The 23,141-nt window shown below is 40.7% G+C and overlaps 1 protein-coding gene across 4 annotated transcripts in view; it reads left to right on the top strand.

Moving 5' to 3' along the window:
* The window catches only part of CDK18 (cyclin dependent kinase 18), a 221,070-nt gene that overhangs the window by 75,576 nt on the left and 122,353 nt on the right, over positions 1 to 23,141 (top strand). For 3 of the 4 annotated variants that reach the window (XM_073666970.1, XM_073666972.1, XM_073666971.1), the window contains one exon: positions 20,653 to 20,791. In XM_073666970.1, coding sequence (XP_073523071.1) covers positions 20,653 to 20,791 — 139 coding nt within the window. Of the gene's footprint in view, positions 1 to 20,016; positions 20,181 to 20,652; positions 20,792 to 23,141 lie in introns of those variants that run through there. The other variant, XM_073666973.1, reaches the window with a different exon arrangement.

The following is a 23,141-nucleotide window of genomic DNA, read 5'->3' as shown; positions in this document are numbered from 1 at the left end:
AACAAAGCTTGTAAAAGCTGTCTGGGCACTATAGGGAGAGGCCTGACTAGTCTGATGACATCCCCAGCCGACTCCAGTTGATTGGCAAGTCTCTCTCTCTCTTTATCTACACACATGAGAGAAACCTGTCAGTCAACTAGAATCAGGAGGGGGGAGAAGCCAGCTGGGGGCCAGGGAAACAATTAGCAGGGCACATTATTGTCCTGAAAGAGGTCACTGCCATTAGGGAGTATCAATAGCATAAAGGGTCATAGTTGTTCTGCAATATTGTTTAGGTAGGCATATGTCATAGTAGCATCCACATAGGTTTCAAGATCTAAGGTTTCCCATTAGAACATTGTCCAGAGCACAACACTGTCTGCTCCGTCTTTCAATTATATATGTATTCTCATGCCATATAAGTAAAGCACATACACACCCAGACGTTCCATTTTGTCAAATACATTTTGACTCGTTAAACCAGGCCAGCTTTCTCCTTTGCTTCATGGTCCAGTTCTGATGCTCATAAGTTCATTGTAGGCACTTGGTGGCAGTGGACAGCAGTTAACATGGATACCGATTTGCAGCCCAATAAGTAGAGAGACTGTGATGCACTGTGTTCTGTCAACTCTCTATTATAGACAGAATATTTTTTTTTTTTGCAATTTGTACTACAGTCTTCTGTGGGAACTGACGAGACAAGCTAGCCTTTGCCCCCATGCACCTTGGGCCTCCCTATGAATCTTGGGGCACACAAGACCCTGTTGCCAGTTTGTTGCTTGTCCTTCCTGCAACCACTTCTGGTAGATACAAACCACTGTATTCTAAGAATGAACAGGGAGGTAGAAGTGTACTAGCACCAATCCCACAAGATTATTTGTTTTAAGTTCACAATATCAGCCGTTGTTTCAGATCTTAAATAGTGGTTCATGTGCTAAAGTTTAAACCATTTATATCATTGCGTAGAAGTGAAAAAGCACCACTCACCAGAGGACATGTCCTCTTCCTCTCCCATGCCCAAACTCCCATTTTTTACCTGCATGTCACATGTTCTCCTAAGGTTGTCCACACATGATGAAATAAAGGACTTTTAAGCCGAGAAGATCTGGTGAGTGCTGCTTTTTCACTTCTCAATGGTATCCTAATAATGTACCCCTAGACCTGAAGTTTTGGAGATGCTCACATCCATCACAAGTTGCTCTGATCCATTTTTCCTCGGCTACCAACATATCCTTTACCTGTCATTTGTTTTATAATTATGACTGATCAAATAAATATACATATGTAATATATGAATGAGGCGAGGGCTGGAACTCGGAGTAGGGTGGTAAGTAGACTCTAAAAAAAATTAATCTATACAGTAGAGTAACCAGTCCTTTACTGAGAACTGAAATTGTGAGAACGGAAATGAGGCATAAAAGGTGCCCATTAGAGAAAAGTCGACCAAACCAGCCAATTGTCTGACGGATTGGCAGGGAAGTGGCGCACACATACTGTATACAGCAATCATATGAATTACAGCTATCTTGTAAAACATCAAGGTTGAGTGTTCCCATTTTTAAGGATGGTAAATGCCCGAACGATCCTTAGATTGCAGAAATATCACCAATTTTTGTCCACATGTGCAGTGAGCAAACAACAAAAAGTAATTTACTTATTTGTAATTGATTGCACCATTTAAGCCAACCTAAAAATGATCATTTGTTGGCAGTACATTACACTCGTGTAAAAAAAAAAGTCTTGCAAGTATAAATTACTAGCTTTTTTCATGTGAAAAGACACTTAAACTTACCTATGCTTTGCACATCAAGAGAGCTTGTGCTGCCTCTACTAGAATGCCAACATAGGCAACAGTGTGCAATATTACTCATTGTGAGGTATAAAGTCTAGATACTAAAGACCCCCATACACATTAGAGCAAAGGCTGTCAAACCTGGTAATTATCTGTTGTGTATAGGGGCTTCCCAAGTCAGGTGATGTCCGGAGAAAGAAGCAATTTAAATGTCCGACCTTTTTGTTCCTCCTGGCAGCTGGATCTCGTATGGGGGCAAGTTGGGTGATTTTCCTATACTCCTTTGTATGGCCATCTTAACCCTCTTCCCTATCAGGCGATTTTTCATTTTTTGCACATTTATTTTTTCCATAACTTTTTATGTTTTGTCAACATAGTTGTAGGAGAGCTTGTTTTTGTCAAGTTATAGTTTAGAATGACACCATTAATTTTACTATATAACATACTGAAAATCAGAAAGAAAAAAATCCATGTAGGGAGAAAAATATAATTTCATCATGTTTTTTGAGTTTTGTTTCTATGACATTGTTCAGTAAAATGACCTGGAACATGATTCTTCAGGTCAGTATAATTATAGCGATAGAAAGTTTTAAAGGTTTTTCTTATATTTTAGTGTTGAAAAAAATCAGAACTTTGTAAAAAAAAATAAAATTTGTGTTACTGATGCCGGCCTCTTTGACCTCCTTTTCCTGGTGGATGGCTCCCTCCACTCCTGTGCACATTAGATTATCCTGGTAGTCCAGCACATACGCTAAGGCTGACTCAAGTGGCAATTTTCAGCCTGAGTATTCAGGTAGTTTTAAGCGAATATTCACAAACCCAGCTCTGCTACAATCCCTGGACTCTGCTACATTACATACGTGCCACTTGAAATACCCGGCTCTACCAAAACCCTTGGACTGTGCTATATTACCACAAGTGTACCACCTGACAATCCCAGCTCTGCTACATCACTGGGCTCTGCTATATTACCTTAAGTATGTCTGCTGACAAAATCGCTCCTCTACATGACTACAAGTGTGCCTTCTGCCATATGAACTCTGCTACAGCATTACAAGAGTGTCTCCTGATGTAGCCTGGTGTGTCTCCATTTTATGAGACCTGTACCATTATGTCTTATGTCGGTAAGAGGTTAAAGGATTATTGCTAATATGGCATGTTTTCATATGTCGACATGACCACCACTTGACCACCTACTAATCCTGAGAATGAGGCTCTCATAAGCTCCTTTAGAATGGTGAGGTGACCACACGAGTGCCACCACTCCATTTATTCTCTCTATGATTAGTCCAGCAGTGGGACCCCCCAGCAATCAACAATTTTTCACCTGTCCTGTAGGTGGGTGATAGCTGGCTATTTTGGGAACAACCTTTCAAAATACTATTTCATATTCTAAGTTGCAGAAGCTAGCAAATAATGAAGGTGACAATGGTCTATAATCCGTCATGGCAACATTTTACAGGGGTGATAACACACATTAGAGTTCATACATGATAACCTCCCTTGTGTTTTTTCCTATGTGATTAGCTGACCTCTAACGACAAGCTAAAGTCACTGGGTCACAACCACCGGATAGAAATGTACATGAAATTGACATTTTTAGTGATTTTCGGACTACAGAATACTTGTTGCCTGCCTTCCCTAGGTGCATTGTAAAGAGAAATGTCTGTCTATTCCCGCCTTCCATGAACAGTTTGAGCTTGATGTTGCTGCCTGCAGAACCTGGCACAGGGTATCACAGCAATGCCATCTTTGATTTCCATGTGTCAGACTCTTCTGTTATTCAGTTGACATGTCCAGTGTTTTTTCAGAACTGAGCACAGCAGTCGTGTGCAGATACTGAGATCAGTGGTACTGCCTGAGGAAGTATTCCGCCAGTGACAGAACAAGAGCACCCTTTATCTGCAGCTCTTCATCTATCCATGTATTCTTGTCCATAATGGTACCACTTTGAATTAGTAATTGTTTGCATCTTCAGTTTTTTTTCTTCTACAAAAAAAACTTCAACTTTTCAACAACATTTTTTATTCTCCAATGTGAATCTACATACAGTGCTTACTAGGTGTACTGTACATTTATTGTAAAATAGTGTAAAAGAGGCCTTAAAGGTAGTTGGGTGTACTTTATATTGGGAAAACCTGGTGACCAGTTCCCTTCAATTAGCTGAATCGCATGATTCCAGAGGGACCAGCCGACCATCTAATAAATGCACTGGCATGTAAAAGTTTGGGCACCCCCTGGTCAAAATTACTGTTATTGTGAACAGTTAAGCAAGTTGAAGATGAAATGATCTCTAAAAGGCCTAAAGTTAAAGATGACACATTTCCTTTGTATTTTAGGAAAAATATATATACACTGCTCAAAAAAATAAAGGGAACACTTAAACAACAGAATATAACTCCAAGTGAATTAAACTTCTGTGAAATCAAACTGTCCACTTAGGAAGCAACACTGATTGACAATCAATTTCACATGCTGTTGTGCAAATGGAATAGACAATAGATGGAAATTATTGGCAATAATCAAGACACACTCAATAAAGGAGTGGTTCTGCAGGTGGGGATCACAGACCACATCTCAGTACCAATGCTTTCTGGCTGATGTTTTGGTCACTTTTGAATGTTGGTTGTGCTTTCACACTCGTGGTAGTATGAGACAGACTCTACAACCCACAGAAGTTGCTCAGGTAGTGCAGCTCATCCAGGATGGCACATCAATGCGAGCTGTGGCAAGAAGGTTTGCTGTGTCTGTCAGCGTAGTGTTCGGAGGTTGGAGGCGCTACCAAGAGACAGGCCAGTACACCAGGAGACGTGGAGGGGGCCGTAGGAGGGCAACAACCCAGCAGCAGGACCGCTACTTCCGCCTTTGTGCAAGGAGGAACAGGAGGAGCACTGCCAGAATCCTGCAAAATGACCTCCAGCAGGCCACAAATGTGCATGTGTCTGCCCATATGGTTAGAAACCGACTCCATGAGGGTGGTATGAGGGCCCGACGTCCACAGATGGGGGTTGTGCTCACAGCCCAACACCGTGCAGGACGCTTGGCATTTGCCACAGAACACCAGGATTGGCAAAGTCACCACTGGCGCCCTGTGCTCTTCACAAATGAAAGCAGGTTCACACTGAGCACATGTGACAGACGTGACAGAGTCTGGAGACACCGTGGAGAGCGATCTGCTGCCTTCAACATCCTTCAGCATGACAGGTTTGGCAATGGGTCAGTAATGGTGTGGGGTGGCATTTCTTTGGAGGGCTGCACAGCCCTCCATGTGCTCGCCAGAGGTAGCCTGACTGCCATTAGGTACCGAGATGAGATCCTCAGACCTTGTGAGACCATATGCTGGTGCGGTTGGTCCTGGGTTCCTCCTAATTCAGGACAATACCAGACCTCATGTGGCTGGAGTGTGTCAGCAGTTCATGCAAGATGAAGGCATTGAAGCTATGGACTGGCCCGCCCGTTCCCCAAACCTGAATCTGATTGAGCACATCTGGGACATCATGTCTCGCTCCATCCACCAACGTTATGTTGCACCACAGACTGTCCAGGAGTTGGCGGATGCTTTAGTCCAGGTCTGGGAGGAGATTCCATAGGAGACCATCTGCAATCTCATCAGGAGCATACCCAGGCATTGTAGGGAGGTCATACAGGCATGTGGAGGCCACACACAATACTGAGCCTCATTTTGACTTGTTTTAAGGACATTACATCAAAGTTGGATCGGCCTGTAGTGTGTTTTTCCACTTTAATTTTAGGGGTGACTCCAAATCCAGGCCTCCATTAGTTAATAAATTTGATTTCCATTGATGATTTTTGTGTGATTTTGTTGTCAGCACATTCAACTTTGTACAGAACAAAGTATTCAATGAGAATATTTCATTCATTCATTCAGATCTAGGATGTGTTATTTGAGTGTTCCCTTTATTTTTTTGAGCAGTGTATGTTTTGATCTTTTACATTTTAAAAATTAAAAATAGGAAAATGGGCCGATGCAAAAGTTTAGGCACCCTTCATGGTTAGTACCTAGTACCACCCCCTTTTGAAAGTATCACAGCTTGTAAACACTTTTTGTAGTCAGACAAGAGTCTTTAAATTCTTGTTTGAGGGATTTTCATGCATTCTTCCTTGAAAAACTTTTCCAACTCTGTGAGATTCCTGGGTCATCTTACATGCCCTACCATTTTGAGGTCTAGCCACTGATTTTCAATGATGTTCAGATCAGGGGCTGTGAGGGCCATTGTAAAACCTTCAGCTTGTGCCTTTTGAGGTAATCTATTGTGGGTTTTGACGTGTGTTTAGGATCATTATCCATTTGTAGAAGCCATCTTCTTTTCAACTTCAGCTTTATTACAGATAGTGTTATATTTGCATCAAGAATTTGTTGAAATTTCATTGAATCCATTCTTTCTCCTACCCGTGAAATGTTCCCAATGCCATTGACTGCAACACAACCTCAAAGCATGATTGATCCACCCCCATGCTTAATGGTTGGCGAGATGTTCTTTTCCTGAAATTCTGTGCCCTTTTTCTTCCCACATACCTTTGATCATTGTGGCCAAAGAATTCTATTTTGACCTCATCGGTCAACAGGACTTGTTTCCAAAATGCATCAGGCTTGTTTAGAGGTTCTTTTGCATACTTCAGATGCTGAATTTTATGGTGATAACACAAAAGAGGTTTTATTCTGATGACTCTTCTATGAAAGCCATATGCAGATGTCTCTTAACAGTAGAACAATCTAACACAACTCCAGAGTCTGCTAAATCTTCCTGAAAGTCTATTGCAGTCAAGCGGGGGTTCTGATTTGCCTCTCTAGCAATCTTAAGAGCATCTCTCACTGAAATTTTGATTGATCTTCCAGACCTTATCTTGACCTCCACTGTTTCTGTTATCTGCCATTTCTTAATTACATTTCGAACTGAAGAAAGAGCAACTCTAAAATACTTTGCTATCTTCTTATAGTCTTTTCCTGCTTTGTCGGCCTCCTCCATTTTCATTTTCAGAGTGCTAGTGCATAGAAGAACCCATGGCTGCTGTTTTTGGCACAAGGTTAGAGGAGGCAAGGTTTTTATAAAGCTGGGAAATTTGCATCACCTGGCCTTTCCTAATGTTAACAGTGAGCAAGACATAACCCTAACAGGCTAATTAAAGTCTGAAGCCTTGGTGAAAGTTATTTGTTTATAAGACACACAAGTTTATAAGATGCACCCCAAATTTTGGGGAGGAGAATAGAAAAAAAATGTTTTTTTTTATAAACCGGTGCGTGTTATAATCAGCTTACCTGGGGGGCTAAGGTGTTGGTGGAGCGGGGTCCCAGGTGGCAGGGTCGAGGCAGGAGTCGGGAGATTGCTGCTGCCGGGAGCTTCCGGCAGAGGCAGGAGTCGGAAGACGGTTGCCTGCGGTCCCCATGCTGCGGTCCCCATGCTGCGGTCCCCTTGCTGCGGGCCCCTTGCTTGCAGTAGGTGTCCAGTGGTTCGGGGTCTCCGCCGACATTTTGTAAAAGTCGGAGCCCTGCACCTTCCATACTTGTTCCATGCAGCGGTCTCCGGGAAAATGGCCGTTGGAGGCGACTCATGCTCAGATTGAGACCTTGGCACCGAGATCTCGGCTCCCGAGATCTCAATTGCGCATGCACCGCCTCCAGCGGCCATTTTCCTGGAGACTGCCATGTGGAACAGTATGGAAGGTGCGGGGCTTCGGCTTTTACAAAATGTCGGCGGAGACCCCGAACCACTTGTTGCTGAAACATTTGTTCAGAGTCCAAAAAAGTCCACCAGAAGAGCCTCTTTGGAATTGGGAATTTCACGTGCTTCTATGATGCGAATCCTGAAATCTATTGGGTGGAAAGCTTATCATCCACCTCTAATTCATAGTTTATTGGAGGATGATCCAGACCGGCGGCTGCAATTTAGTGAGATTATGCTTAACGAAATTGAAGAAAATCTAGTAATTTTAGATAACATTATGTGGAGTGATGAAGCTTCTTTCAAATTCTCCGGCCATATTAACAGACATAATTGTATTTACTGGTATAATGAGAACATGCATTTAACATTAGAGCAACAACTAAATGAGCCTGGTGTCAATGTTTGGGGTGGTATTTCAAGTTTTGGTGTTTTAGGACCAATATTTTTTGATGGATCAGTCACAGGAGAGAAGTATCTCGAAATTCTAATGAATCAAGTTGTTCCCCAGTTACAGCAACAGCCTAATTCAAATGACCTTTATTTCCTACAAAATGGGGCCCCTCCACATTATTCAAGAGTAGTCCGCGAGTATCTTGATGAAACATTTCCTAATAAATGGATTGGCCGAAGAGGCCCACTTGATTGGCCGGCAAGTTCACCAGACTTGACCCCAATGGATTTTTTCTTTTGGGGAGTACTCAAGGACAAAGTTTATAGTCGAAAACCAAAAAGTGTCAGTGATTTGAAAAATTACATAAGAGATGCATTTCAAGAAATTAATACCCAAAGTGACTTGTGCAAAAAAGTTTGTCGAAGCGTAAGAGGCAGACTTCAAAGCTGTGCAAATTGTAATGGAAAAGAGTTTGAGCACCTGCGTTGATAAATTTAAGGGCTTTATTATTATTTTTTCAGAATAAAATGTAATTGTCAATGTTATGCTTGTGTTAGTAAATATAATTTTATATATAAATCAAAATACATGTTATTACTTCCTGGCCACCTACTTTTGGACCACCCTGTGTATATATATATATATATATATATATATATATATATATATATATATATATATATATACAGTACAACACAAAAGTTTGGACACACCTTCTCATTTAAAGATTTTCTGTATTTTCATGACTATGAAAATTTGAAAATTGTACATTCACACTGAAGGCATCAAAACTATGAATTAACACATGTGGCATTATATACTTAACAAAAAAGTGTGAAACAACTGAAAATATGTCTTATATTCTAGGTTCTTCAAAGTAGCCAACTTTTGCTTCGATGACTGCTTTACACACTCTTGGCATTCTCTTGATGAGCTTCAAGAGGTGGTCACCGGAAATGGTCTTCCAACAATCTTGAAGGAGTTCCCAGAGATGCTTAGCACTTGTTAGCCCTTTTGCCTTCACTCTGTGGTCCAGCTCACCCCAAACCATCTCGATTGGGTTCAGGCCTGGTGACTGTGAAGGCCATGTCATCTGGCGTAGCACCCCATCACTCTCCTTCTTGGTCAAATAGCCCTTACACAGCCTGGAGGTGTGTTTGGGGTCATTGTCCTGTTGAAAAATAAATGATGGTCGAACTAAACGCAAACCGGATGGAATAGCATGCCGCTGCAAGATGCTGTGGTAGCCATGCTGGTTCAGTATGCCTTCAATTTTGAATAAATCCTGAACAGTGTCACCAGCAAAGCACCCCCACACCATCACACCTCCTCCTCCATGCTTCACGGTGGGAACCAGGCATGTAGAGTCCATCCGTTCACCCTTTCTGCGTCACACAAAGACACGGTGGTTGGAACCAAAGCTCTCAAATTTGGACTCATCAGACCAAAGCACAGATTTCCACTGGTCTAATGTCCATTCCTTGTGTTCTTTAGCCCAAACAAGTCTCTTCTGCTTGTTACCTGTCCTTAGCAGTGGTTTCCTAGCAGCTATTTTACCATGAAGGCCTGCTGCACAAAGTCTCCTCCTAACAGTTGTTGTAGAGATGTGTCTGCTGCTAGAACTCTGTGTGGCATTGACCTGGTCTCTAATCTGAGCTGCTGTTAACCTGCTATTTCTGAGGCTGGTGACTCGGATAAACTTATCCTCAGAAGCAGAGGTGACTCTTGGTCTTCCTTTCCTGGGGCGGTCCTCATGTGAGCCAGTTTCTTTGTAGCGCTTGATGGTTTTTGCAACTGCACTTGGGGACACTTTCAAAGTTTGCCCAATTTTTTCGGACTTACTGACCTTCATTTCTTAAAGTAATGATGGCCACTCGTTTTTCTTTACTTAGCTGCTTTTTTCTTGCCATAATACAAATTCTAACAGTCTATTCAGTAGGACTATCAGCTGTGTATCTACCAGACTTCTGCACAACACAACTGATGGTCCCAACCCCATTTATAAGGCAAGAAATCCCACTTATTAAACCTGACAGGGCACACCTGTGAAGTGAAAACCATTTCCGGTGACTACCTCTTGAAGCTCATCAAGAGAATGCCAAGAGTGTGCAAAGCAGTCATCAAAGCAAAAGTTGGCTACTTTGAAGAACCTAGAATATAAGACATATTTTCAGTTGTTTCACACTTTTTTGTTAAGTATATAATTCCACATGTGGTAATTCATAGTTTTGATGCCTTCAGTGTGAATGTACAATTTTCATAGTCATGAAAATACAGAAAAATCTTTAAATGAGAAGGTGTGTCCAAATTTTTGGTCTGTACTGTATATATATATATATATTTTTTTTTTTATTTTTTTTTGCCTAAAATACAAAGAAAATGTGTCATCTTTAACCTTAGGCCTTTTATAGATCATTTCATCTTCAACTTGCTTAGCTGTTCATAACTGTTCACAATAACAGGGGTGACCAAACTTTTACATGCCACTGTGTTTAGGTGTCTTCCTACTTTTTGTAATAGGGGAGAGAGAGGGCATATTACATTTCAATGCCTGATCTTTTCATACCTACAGTTGCCATATCCTTATTCAAAATATAAGCTTGTCTATGGGGTCAGGAGAGATATTTAGGGCAGCTGCATGAATATTCCCAGCATTACTATCCTGTCTTTGTTCATATCAAATTTGTAATCTCCGCTTAGCATGTATGCTAGGAAAAGCTCCAACATATGCACTAAGGCCTCATCAGACGTCAGACAGGTTTTTTTTTTGCCTACGAGAAAAATCACTGAGTTTCATCAGTGTTTTTGAGCAGGGTGTCATCACAGTTTGGTCAATATGTAAATTTTTGCCATCAGAATTTGGGAAGAGTTTCATTAGTTTTTCTCAGATGAAAAAAAACATTGATGGAGGTTTTTCAAGTTTCTCTTATGAAACACTTCTGATTTCTTCAGGGATCAAGATCAAACACGTCTCCATAATTTTGTGCGGACCCTTCAGTCTGCAAAAAATACTCGGACATGTAAACAGCTCCATAGACTACGTCTAGAACTCGTACGAGAAAAACTGACGTTTGAATGAGCCTTTTATTTATTTATCTCAGTTATATAGCACCATTAATTCCATAGCGCTTTATAGACATCATCACTGTCCCCATTGGGGCTCACAGTCTAAATTCCCTCTCAGTATGTCTTTGGGAACATCTGGTGGAAACTCACACAAACACAGGGAGAACATACAAACTCTTTGCAGTTGTTGTCCTTTGTGGAAATTAAAGCCAGGACTCCAGCGCTGCAAGACTGCAATGCTAACCACTGAGCCACAATGTTGCCCCAAATAAGGTGCCAGTCATCTAGCCTTGACTGAATGTCCTTTGTCTTCCAACGCTGGGATTCTATAGGTGACTATACAGTTGTGTGCCTATACAGTGCAAATCTCCTTATTTTGAAGGTGTGCTTCAGGAGTGCCTTTTTGGACATACGATTTGGGAATAAAGTACATGAAAATTTAAAGGGGTTGTTTAGTGCTATATATTAATGACCTATCCTTATGCTAGGTCATCAATATCAGATCATTGGAGGTGTAACACCCGTCAACCCGCACCAATCAACTTTTTCTGGTCCTGACAGAAGTGATCAGTTGCGGAGTGGAACTACACAGCTCTGTCATAGTGGCTGCAACGGGGTACTTCCGATTCACCCCTTTTGAAATCTAAACATTGCTCACTCCAGGCAATCCAGCTCTGTCAGTCACCATTGAGGGAGTTGGAGACATGCACAATTAGTAGACAGAACACTGAGTATTTTGCCCAGACCAAGAGTGTACTGAGCACTCTACTTAGTATTTTTCATTAAACTTCAGTTTCTGCAGAATGGAGGCAGGGATTATAAAGGTGCGATTTTTATAGGGTCTGTCTCTCCTCCTTTAACTGCAACTCAACTGCAGCATATCCATAGATACCATAGATTGTTAGTTTAAAGGTGGATCTGTCCCCAAATTTGTACAATACAAACTGTAAAGATTTTCAATTGATGTCTTAGACCTGATGAGTTCAGCGCACTTACAGTACAGACCAAAAGTTTGGACACACCTTCTCATTTAAAGATTTTTCTGTATTTTCATGACTTTGAAAATTGTACATTCAAGAGAATGCCAAGAGTGTGCAAAGCAGTTATCAAAGCAAAAGGTGGCTACTTTGGAGAACCTAGAATATAAGACATATTTTCAGTTGTTTCACACTTTTTTGTTAAGTATATAATTCCACATGTGTTAATTCATAGTTTTGATGCCTTCAGTGTGAATGTACAATTTTCATAGTCATAGTCATGAAAATGTGGAAAATCTTTAAATGAGAAGGTGTGTCCAAACTTTTGGTCTGTACTGTATGTATAATAATTTTTAATAGTTTAAAATCAATGTCTTCCCATCCAGTCTACCTTCAGTTCTTCATGCTGCTGCTGAAATCTCACACTGCTCAGTACAGGCTGCAGCTGTCAGTCATACTGGATAGGCAGACATTTATTACATTTGGATTTATGATTTCTCTAACTCTTTAGCTGGATTCATAAAATGCTCATTTTAACCCCTTAGTGACCGAGTCAATTTTGACCTTAATGACCAAGTCAAATTTTACAATTCTGACCAATGTCACTTTATGAGATAATAACTCTGGAACTCTTAAATGCATCCCACTGATTCTGAGACTGTTTTTTCATGACATATTGTACACCATGATAGTGGTAAAATTTCTTAGTTATCACTTGCGTTTATTTGAGAAAGAAAATGGAAATTTGGCAAAAAGTTTGAAAATTTTGCAATTTTCAAACTTTGAATTTTCATGCCCTTAAATCAGAGATGTACCACACAAAATAGTTAATAAATAACATCTCCCACATGTCTACTTTATATCAGCACAATTTTTGAAACAATTTTTTTTTTGTTAGGGAGCTATAAGGGTTAAAAGTTGACCAGTGATTTCTCATTTTTCCAACAAATTTTACAAAACCATTTTTTTAGGGACCACATCACATTTGAAGTGACTTTGAGGGGTCTATATGACAGAAAATACCCAAAAGTGACACCATTCTAAAAAATACACCCCTCAAGATGCTTCAAACCACATTCAAGAAGTTTATTAACCCTTCACATGCTTCACAGGAACTGAAGCAACGTGGAAGGAAAAAAATAACATTTAACTTTTTTTTCACAAAAATTTTACTTCAGACCCAATTTTTTTTATTTTCACAAGGGTAACGAGCGAAAATGAACCATAAAATGTATTGTGCAATTTCTCATGAGCATACCGATACCCCATATGTGGGGGAGAGACACTATTTGGGCGCATGGCAGGTTTTGTAAGGGAAAGAGCAACGTTTGACTCTTTGAATGCAAAATTGGCTGGAATCGAGAGCGGAAGACATATCGGGTTTGGAGAGCACCTGATGTGCATAAATAGAGGAAAACCCCCACAAGTGACCCCATTTTGGAAACTACACCCCTCAAGGATTTTATCCAGGGATATAGTAAGCATTTTGAACCCACAGGTATGACACAGAATTTGATAAAATTAGGTTGTCATATTGAAAAAGTTCACTTTTTCACAAATCTTGCTTTACCCCCAAATATATCACTTTTGCCAGAGGTAACACCAAAACATGGACCCCACAATTTGTTACCCACTTTCTTACCAGCGCAGCGATAACCCACATGTAGTCAAAAAGTTCTGTTTAGACAAACTGTAGAGCTTGGAGCGGAAGGAGCAAAGCAGAGTATACACCTGCTCCGCGCTGAATGTTCTGCGGGCCATTAGTATTTTCTGTATGCCTGCCTAACAAAAAGCCTAAACCTAATCTAACACTACTACACCTAAACCTAATCTAACACTAGTATATATTATTTTATATATATATTTTCTTTTTCATTTTGAAAAAACTGTAAGCCTAACCCTAACAAGCCTATCCCTAATAAGCTTAATTCTAATAACCCTAGTAAACCAAACCCTAATAACCCTAATACTAGTAACCCTAACCCTAGCAACCCTAACACTAACTGCAATGAAAGAAAAAAAAAAATTCTAAAAAAAAAAAAATGTAATCCGGAAAGGGGGATGATACAGAAGAAGGGGGGTGATCAGTGAGGTTTAGGAGATTTACAGAAATGTAGGTAGAAATTAGATTTTTGTTGACTTTTTCTTCACTGACAGGGCAGCACTCTAGGTGTAGTTTATCTTTCTTCTCTCCCAGAACAACTACAAGGAGAGAGGCACAACCCAAGTGCTGCCATATTTACTAATATTGGGGGCTTTTGATCACTGTGATAGGGTCTATCACAGTATTCAAAAGCCATCAGCCAATGAGAAAAATCCCAGCGGTTGCCGGGCGCACTGCACAAGCGCATGCGCCCGCCATTTTCTTTCAGCAGAAGAAGGAGGAGGGCCAGGGGATCATCGATCCGGTATCTAATGTACCGTGGGGGACTCGGGGACCCCATTTCTCTCTTCTCTGATATGTTAGATCATATCAAAGAGGATAGAAATTTATTTTAAATCTGACTTTTTTTTTTAATGTAATTGCCGTTATTTGATGAATAACGGTGATCATGTGACAGGGGGATCGTAAAAACCAGCCCTGATCATGTTCTCTGGGGTCTCAGCTACCCCCCGGTAGTTGAGAACCCAGAAATTTTCCAACACTGGGGGGCGTTATACCCTTATTTCTCAGCGCTGTTAAAAAACGATGAATAAGTACCCTTAACTGCCATCGTAAAAAGGCGTATCGGCGATCTTTAAGGGGTTAGTATCAGGAATATACTGTCATTTTTACATATGTTTTCAAAGTACTAAAGGCTGCCATACACGTTAGATGGCTGTCCATCGTTCAGCCAGCCATCTCTTACACAGCAGCGCTCGTTTGGCTGCTCTTTTATGTTCTTCGTGAGAGACCCATGAGCAGACATGTCTGGCGATGGCTTATCTCTGGGATGCAATACGATTGACAGTCCAAAATCGGACATGTTACATAGCTACATAGGTCATACATAGAAAAAAGACCTAGGTCTATCAAGTTCAACCTTTTTCCACTAATTATACATTTTTGCCACTAAATTATCTATAACCCAATAAATTGTCCAGGGCCCCACACACTTTAGACTGTCAGTTGATATCGGTGGGTTCGTCTAATGTGTATGAAAGGGTTTAGTCTCATCAAGTCCAAGTGAGCTAATTAATAATATGGTTACAGTTTGTATTGTGAACTCTGGTGACAGATCTACTTTACATTTCTATGGATAAGGTATACCATCCTGACATAAATAAATATACTAACTGATGTATACATATCAATATCACTGTTTGTATGTAATTGATACAAATATGCTTTCAGGACATATACATATATGTAATGGTTATACTGTTTTTTGATATGTAGACCTATCAGCTGGTCTGTCTCTTGTACAAATATTTGTGCCAGACACATTTTATAGTTGAGTTTATGACCCTTGAAAGTTACTTCTGCTCAATTAATCAATAAGGGATAACCTCATGCCATAAAGCTATTCTTAGCCAAAGGAAAGTCTGTAAAGACATAAAATTATGCTCCCCGAGAATCCACATAAATCTTTGTTATTTTTTTTTATATATTTTTTTTACTTGTTAGCCATGAGTTGTGTCAGTAACATTTTCTGTACATACATAGAGGAAATGCATCTGAAAATGCTCTTTACGACCTCTCTGAAGCTCATATTCGTGGAATTATTAAGCTTGGGTCATCGCAGATTCCAAAACCAAAGGGACTGTAGCAATCTATAGGACAATACATCAAGTTTCCTTTGCCTAGGAGATTGCGTTAGAAAATCTTCAATGATGGCAATCTCTGAGATGTTCAAAACGGTGTATGGTCCCAGACGTCGGTAACAGAAACCACTACCGTAATGTAATTTAGTCTCTACACATATCTGAATGTTCTTTTTGGCCAACTTCTTCGGCAGTAAATTTTAAGTGAAATTTTAATAACATTTTATATAATAATAGGCTCAGGGACCTAAAAGATATTTGATAAGATTTCTGTCAAAGAAGTAGGAAAACGTAACGCATTCCATATGCTAGACTTACCAAGTGAGTAGACTCTTTGTAAATAGCTGACTGCTAGCAATACATCTTCCCTCAACCCCTACGATCGGCTGTCATCGTTGACCAGGCAGCCGTGCCTGGCTACTGCATGAACAATCTAGTTTTATATACAGGTCATTCAGTAGGATAATCGTCCATGTAATATATTGACGACCTTTTGTTAGTATCTCTTTGATCTGGTTGACACAGCGTGGTCTCAAGTGGGAGATGACAACCCCACCACATGGTTTCATAGTTTCATACTTTTTTAAGGTTGAATGTAGACTTAAGTCCATCGAGTTCAACCTAGAGCCTAACATGTTGATCCATATGCACTGTGAGGTAGCGCTATTCATCATGCTGAGGGGCTCTCGCTTCACCGGATCAATTAAAGCACACATGCAATGTCTTTCCGGTATTTCACAGTCCAGCAGTTTATTACACATCATAAACTGCACATAACATAGTCCATCTCAGTGGCTCACCGACATATTACACATATAATGTCCAAGAGCCTTTCCAGTGACAGATATGTCCACTTGGCTCCCGATACAGCCTTCAGCAAGGTAACAATATAAATGTCCACATCAAGCAGTGTTTTACCTTTGCCGAGTTTTAGCTGCTTCTCTCAGCTTGGTTCTGCCATAGCTGTGGCTTTAAGGCTTCCCAGACGTAGTCTCCAAGCCACGTGCCTTCAAAAGGCTACTGGTAGCCTAGATCCAGCCTCTGCCTTCCAGGCTTCACCAGGCCTCTCTCTTCCAGCCTCTCCAGGCTAATGGTGTCCCACACACAGGGATCAGGCCTCACGCCTCTCACCCTGTTTCCAAACCACCAGGATTTATATATCCTTTAGTGCACTTAGGACCTGCAATGGTGTCACAGTCATGTGATCAGTCACCTGAGGGAGAGGTAAATGGTCAGCTAGAGCACACCCCCTGGACCATTACAGTAATGCCGCAAGCCACTGCATTACAGCACTTATAGGGTATGTAGTAAGGGGTTGTTTTCATTTCGCAACACCATTAAAAAAGTTGTCCAGAAAGTAAAAATGATTTTTAATAAACTTAGAATGGTGTACTTCCTACTGATGTAATGTGCCAATATAGGGACCACGTGACCAACCTAGACCTGCTCCAGCTGGTGTTTGACTGCAGTGGTCAGAAGTCCTTATCTTGTGATGCATCGTGGCAAAATTGTGCTTGGGATTTGATGGAGGTGTATATGCCGCCATTTTTATTTTATTTTCAAAAATATAATAAGAGGAGCATGCAGTTACCTGCATTTTATAGTAGTCTCCAATACTGCTGTAAGCTACGCTTGTTCACATTAGCATTTTTATTTCCGTTATTCTGATCCATCAGAGCAGCAGAAAAAAGAAATAAAACATTCAGTTAAAGGATCCACTTATTTAAATGGGGTTTTAATTACATAAAATGTCATTTGTTTGCATTTATTCTGTCTGCTATTGATTTTGTGGTTAGACAAAAAAACTTTTCTTTTCCACCTAAAAGTATAGATGGCGGACAGATGGGACACTTTAGGGTTTTTATACATTTATCTAAGATAGAAAACAGATTATAACAGATCCTTCTGTTTAAATGATCCATTTTTAAACACTATGCATGCCCAGAAAACTAGACGTATTCAGAGACATCTCCAGTAAAAATGGATCCATTAAAAACAAGAAAAAGCAAATGCTGACATAGGACAAATTTCAGTTTATTTTTTTTCAGAAGTAGGATTTTATTGGAAATTTTCAAGAAACAAACATCAAATGCAGTGAAATTATGCATGCCTCGTGAAATTGACAGTAGGTACATCAACAAGTATAAGGAGAGGATACATTATGCCTCTTGGTAAGTTGACATGTAAAAGGGAAATAAACATGGAGAGGTAACAATGGATAGAGATGGAGAAGAAGAGAAAAAGAGAGAAAGGAGGAAGATCGGAGGGGAGAGGAAGGTTTGGATTGAAAAGTTTGGACCTGAATTTCTTTTTTAACAGATCCATCAAATGGATCTGTTTAAAAAATGGAAACTTTGGCTTCAGTTGCTGTCTGTTTGGGGTTGGTTTGCTCTGTTTTTCTTTAACTGGATTGTGGTAAATTACAAAAGGATCCCAAGTGCTAGTGTGAATGAGAGAACCTGTCATGGGGATTCTATACCTCAAACTAATGAGATGTATGTATTGGCGCTTTCATGCTGATTAAATCCTTACCTTGATTGTAAAATGTCATTTTGTCGTTTCTGAGAATTCTAGCATTGAAATTGTATGCCTATCAGCAGCAAGTGCTTCTGGGTGGGACATTGCACTTGCAGTTATCCTGCCCTGCCTCCTTATTCCCTACCCACCAACTGCCTCCTGTGTCTGACTGACTGGTCACTCACCAACTGCCTCCTGTGTGTGACTGACTGGTCACTCACCAACTGCCTCCTGTGTCTGACTGACTGGTCACTCACCAACTGCCTCTTGTGTCTGACTGACTGGTCACTCACCAACTGCCTCCTGTGTCTGACTGACTGGTCACTCACCAACTGCCTCCTGTGTCTGACTGACTGGTCACTCACCAACTGCCTCCTGTGTCTGACTGACTGGTCACTCACCAACTGCCTCCTGTGTCTGACTGACTGGTCACTCACCAACTGCCTCCTGTGTCTGACTGACTGGTCACTCACCAACTGCCTCTTGTGTCTGACTGACTGGTCACTCACCAACTGCCTCCTGTGTCTGACTGACTGGTCACTCACCAACTGTCTCCTGTGTCTGACTGACTGGTCACTCACCAACTGCCTCCTGTGTCTGACTGACTGGTCACTCACCAACTGCCTCCTGTGTCTGACTGACTGGTCACTCACCAACTGCCTCCTGTGTCTGACTGACTGGTCACTCACCAACTGCCTCCTGTGTCTGACTGACTGGTCACTCACCAACTGCCTCCTGTGTCTGACTGACTGGTCACTCACCAACTGCCTCCTGTGTCTGACTGACTGGTCACTCACCAACTGCCTCCTGTGTCTGACTGTCTGGTCACTCACCAACTGCCTCCTGTGTCTGACTGTCTGGTCACTCACCAACTGCCTCCTGTGTCTGACTGACTTGTCACTCACCAACTGCCTCCTATGTCTGACTGACTGGTCACTCACCAACTGCCTCCTGTGTCTGACTGACTGGTCACTCACCAACTGCCTCCTGTGTCTGACTGACTGGTCACTCTTGATTCAGTGACCTGCCTCCCTTGACCTGTCAGTCATATAGAAGAGGCAGGGAATAAGGAGGGAGGGCAGGAAAGCTGCAAGTGCAATGTCCCACCCAGAAGCACTTGAAGCTCATTTGCATATGAGTTCAGTGCTGGTTTTCTCAGCAATAGCAAAACGGATTTCTACAATCAAGGTAAGGATTTAATCAGCATAAAAGCACCGACAGGTAATTAATTTGAGGTATAAAATCCTGATAATAAGTTTTCTTAAATAATATGCATTTGTGATGTTATTAGGCCATAACAATTAATTCAGATGTCCATCAAGTGTATTTAAATCTGTTAATTCTGTAAAAGCAACTTTACTTAAATGTTGTTCTATATAGAAAAATGGGACATTTACAGGTAAACAGGGTGTTTTCACATTTATTCATACTGGTGCTGCCCCTGGAAACAATTCTAGTATTTAACTACTGAAATCTCTGCAAATCAGTAAGCACAAGAGAACATACTGTGCACAGCTAAACCTGTTTCTGCAAGCGCCATGAACTTTGCTGCCCTGGCAGCGGTACTGTGGCCATTGCCTATAATGCGCTATTTATGGGGTGGACAACAGGTTCATACTCTACCTATGATAAGGATGAGGAGTTTCGATTTATCTGGGCAGGGTGGGAAATACCTGAGAACAAATTTATAGCCAAAAAGCAGAAGTAGCTATATATCAGAGAAGGATTATTAACACCTCCAGAGCCAGGAGCACTTGAAATGCTAGCACAAGCCAGCAGTGTAATATCCCTTTTCCACAGCTGCAGGGTCAGGTCTATAAAACCTGGCACATGAGCCGAGTTTATGTATTTTGTTGAAATGTGATTAAGCGTACAGAAAAAAAGAGAGAACAAATGAAGAAGTTGAGCAGTATTATTGCCTCATAAAACCATTGGATCAGGAATGCCACAGCAAAGGGCAGTTCAAGGGCAGGGTTAGGTTAGGTTTCCGAGCAGAAGAGCTTGCATTCGATTATTTCCAATATGATCAGGTATGTAAAGCCTCGTTTTTCAGAGGAGCTCTGTGATAAGAGATGCAGCAGATGTAGCCCTCCCACATGCTTGTGTTCGCTTCTTAGCCAGGCTGCCTTGCACTTCTCTCCACGTCTTCCTATATTCCCAACTCTAATACAGATTTGTGGTTATCTATTGCTTCCACCGTTCTGTGCAATGTCTTTTAATAAGCTATTTCTCCTATCATTATGGAACATAACTGGCTCCTCTTTAAAATAATCCCCTTAACCCATGAACCTTCTTGGTGATGTTCACCAGTTTTGCTAGTTGTCTCTTTAATGGGACCATTCCACTATTCCATGATTTCCTTTCCAGTCTTCTTCTTTCTATCTCTTGCTGCTCTTCCCTCGCTCCCTTCCATTCACTCCCATTCCTCTCGCACATGCTCTGCGTTTACCTTCCTCTTTCCTTCTTTGAAATCTTTCTCACACACAGTCGTATCTTTCCTAGGTCTATCTAGTCATCATGAACAAGATGAAAAATTTCACCCGGCGGTTCTCCCTGTCTGTTCCTCGAACAGAGACTATAGAAGAGTCCATCCCAGAATTCACAGAGCAATACAACCAGAAAAACAGTCGACATAGTGAAGGTGAGTGACTTGTAAAAAACGGATCGAATATTGCATGATGATCGATCAGGTGATGAATGTGTGGCAGTGCCAAGCTTGTGTTGGTATGTTAAGGTTATACCAAGTTTTTTCTTTCTTCATGTCATCTATATTTATGTATGTCGCCATACATCAGTTAAGTACTATCATACGAGTGTTAAGTCTAATTTTCACTATGGGGCAGCATAAATCTAGGCTAATCATATAGCACGTACTAGAACCTATTTAAAGAAGGAGATTAAGTGCGATGTATCAGTATTTTTTGGTAGCACATAGTAGCAGTCCTGTGCAAAGTGCTTCCGAGGGATTACATAACCAAAGGTACATTACTTTACTTTTCACTCTGTATTTCATAGGGTTAGTGCAGCATTAAATAGAGTTCTTGCTGTGTGCATAATCCCCAAATATATAGATTGTAATCATGCTTTTTATTGTGCCTCTTTTGTATTTTTTATGTTGTTTCTTTATCCTAGGCAAAATGCACCTATAAAATGTATGTACATGCTGCTTATACACCACCTCCACCGTTTCCCATATATTGACCCAAAAATATTTATGTATTGTACATGCCAGGAGCATTTAAAATCTTTATGTATTGTACATGCCAGGAGCATTTTGTCCAATATGGTCCTCTGCTCCATTTAACATCATGTGACAAAGCTTAACATGGCATACAGAAAGAAATACTGTGGAGCAGAGGTGGACACAGCAGAAGAGGGGCCCTGTGCTAGAACAGCATATGGGCCTTTCGCAGTGCAATAGTTTATCATAATGCACCAATTTAAGCTGCTTTGGACGTTAAAGTGAGCCCCCTTAGCTCCTGGGCCCCTGTGCTGCTGCACAAGAGGACCAAATGGTATGTCCGCACCTGCCCAGGAGTCAGGCTTATAACTTCATTTTTTGTGAATTACCATGTTTGATGTAATGATGAAGTTATGTAAATAATAACTTTTATTTCGCAACGCGTTTCAACGCTGGACTAGCATCTTTTTCAAGTGAAAAAACAATTGCATCTGTTGTTTTCCCTTGAAAAAAAGACGCTAGTCCAGCGTTGAAACACGATGTGGAAATAAAAATCGTTCAACTTATCTTGGCCCTAAGGATTCGTCATTACAGCCATTACAGTCATTACTAATACCGTTTTATCATATATATTGGTCAGTAGCTTATATATTAATGCTTTCATTAGGAGTCATGACGAAGCTAAAAAGGATGCATTAAGTACAGTGCATGTTAATTATAACTATGTTTAGACTTGACTTCATATGTTTAGAAATTTTGAAAATCACTGAAATATCATTAATTCATGAAATATTAATCTAATTGGACTTGTAATGCGGTTTTTGACTGGAACTTGTCATAATGAGCTATAATCTGTTACCTCCATCAGTGAAGGGCCTGATCTACTTATAGGAACAGTAAGCCTGTGTTTATCTGCGGCCCTTCAGTAAGGACACTGGCTAAATGGGAATTTAGATAGAGCATCAGAATGTTGGGATTTGTTTTGTGATGTGTTTTATGGCCTAATTGATGCCTAAACCAGCAGAAATTCTGTGCTGATAGACTCCTGTGATGTAAATTAAATACTACAGTAATGGTTGCTTTCTTCTTTAAGTCAAGTAACCCATTAACAAAGATGTTTTAACCAAGTCATCCTCATGTTATAATTGGTCACCATTCTGAAGGTAATTAGACAGTGGCAACATACTTGTATTATACTGTACTGTAATAATCCTTATATAGCGCCAACATATTCAGCAGCACTTACAACCAAAATCAGACATTACATAGTAACAAATCAAATAAAAATCTAAACAAGGTATGCGACCCTCGCTAGTTACTAGGGTTGAGCGAGTATGTTCTGTCCGAGTATGCTCGGGCCGAGCTCTGAGTATTTACAGCTGCTCAGTGATATGGTTGAATCGCTCCCGTGTGCATGATTTGCAACTGTTTGACAGCTTTATTACATGGGAGGAATGTGTAAGAAATAGACATTCCTCACATGTAATAAAACTGTCAAACAGTTGCAAATCATGCACACGGGAGCGATTTAACCTTATCACCGAGCAGCTGAAAATACTCGGAGCTCGACCCGAGCATACTCGGCGAAAGGGTTAATAGAACATACTCGCTCAACACTACTAGCTACATGTTGGATGTCTGACGTGTAAGTCGGTGCATACTACCCAACTTCTAAAGTTGTGGAATAGGAAACTGTCAAAGCCAGTTTTTAAGGTATCTCTGTACCTCAATAATAGTGTCAACCATAGGGCATTCATAAAAATGCTACCCAAAACTGTTCCACCCATAATGCTCCCCTTATTAGACCCAG

The sequence above is a fragment of the Phyllobates terribilis genome, unplaced genomic scaffold (assembly GCF_046119375.1).
Source record: "Phyllobates terribilis strain yellow unplaced genomic scaffold, ASM4611937v1 Scaffold_2__4_contigs__length_985480577, whole genome shotgun sequence".
Lineage (NCBI taxonomy): Eukaryota > Metazoa > Chordata > Amphibia > Anura > Dendrobatidae > Phyllobates > Phyllobates terribilis.
The sequence above is the reverse complement of the archived record's forward strand: the minus strand, read 5'-3'. Positions and strand labels throughout refer to the sequence as shown.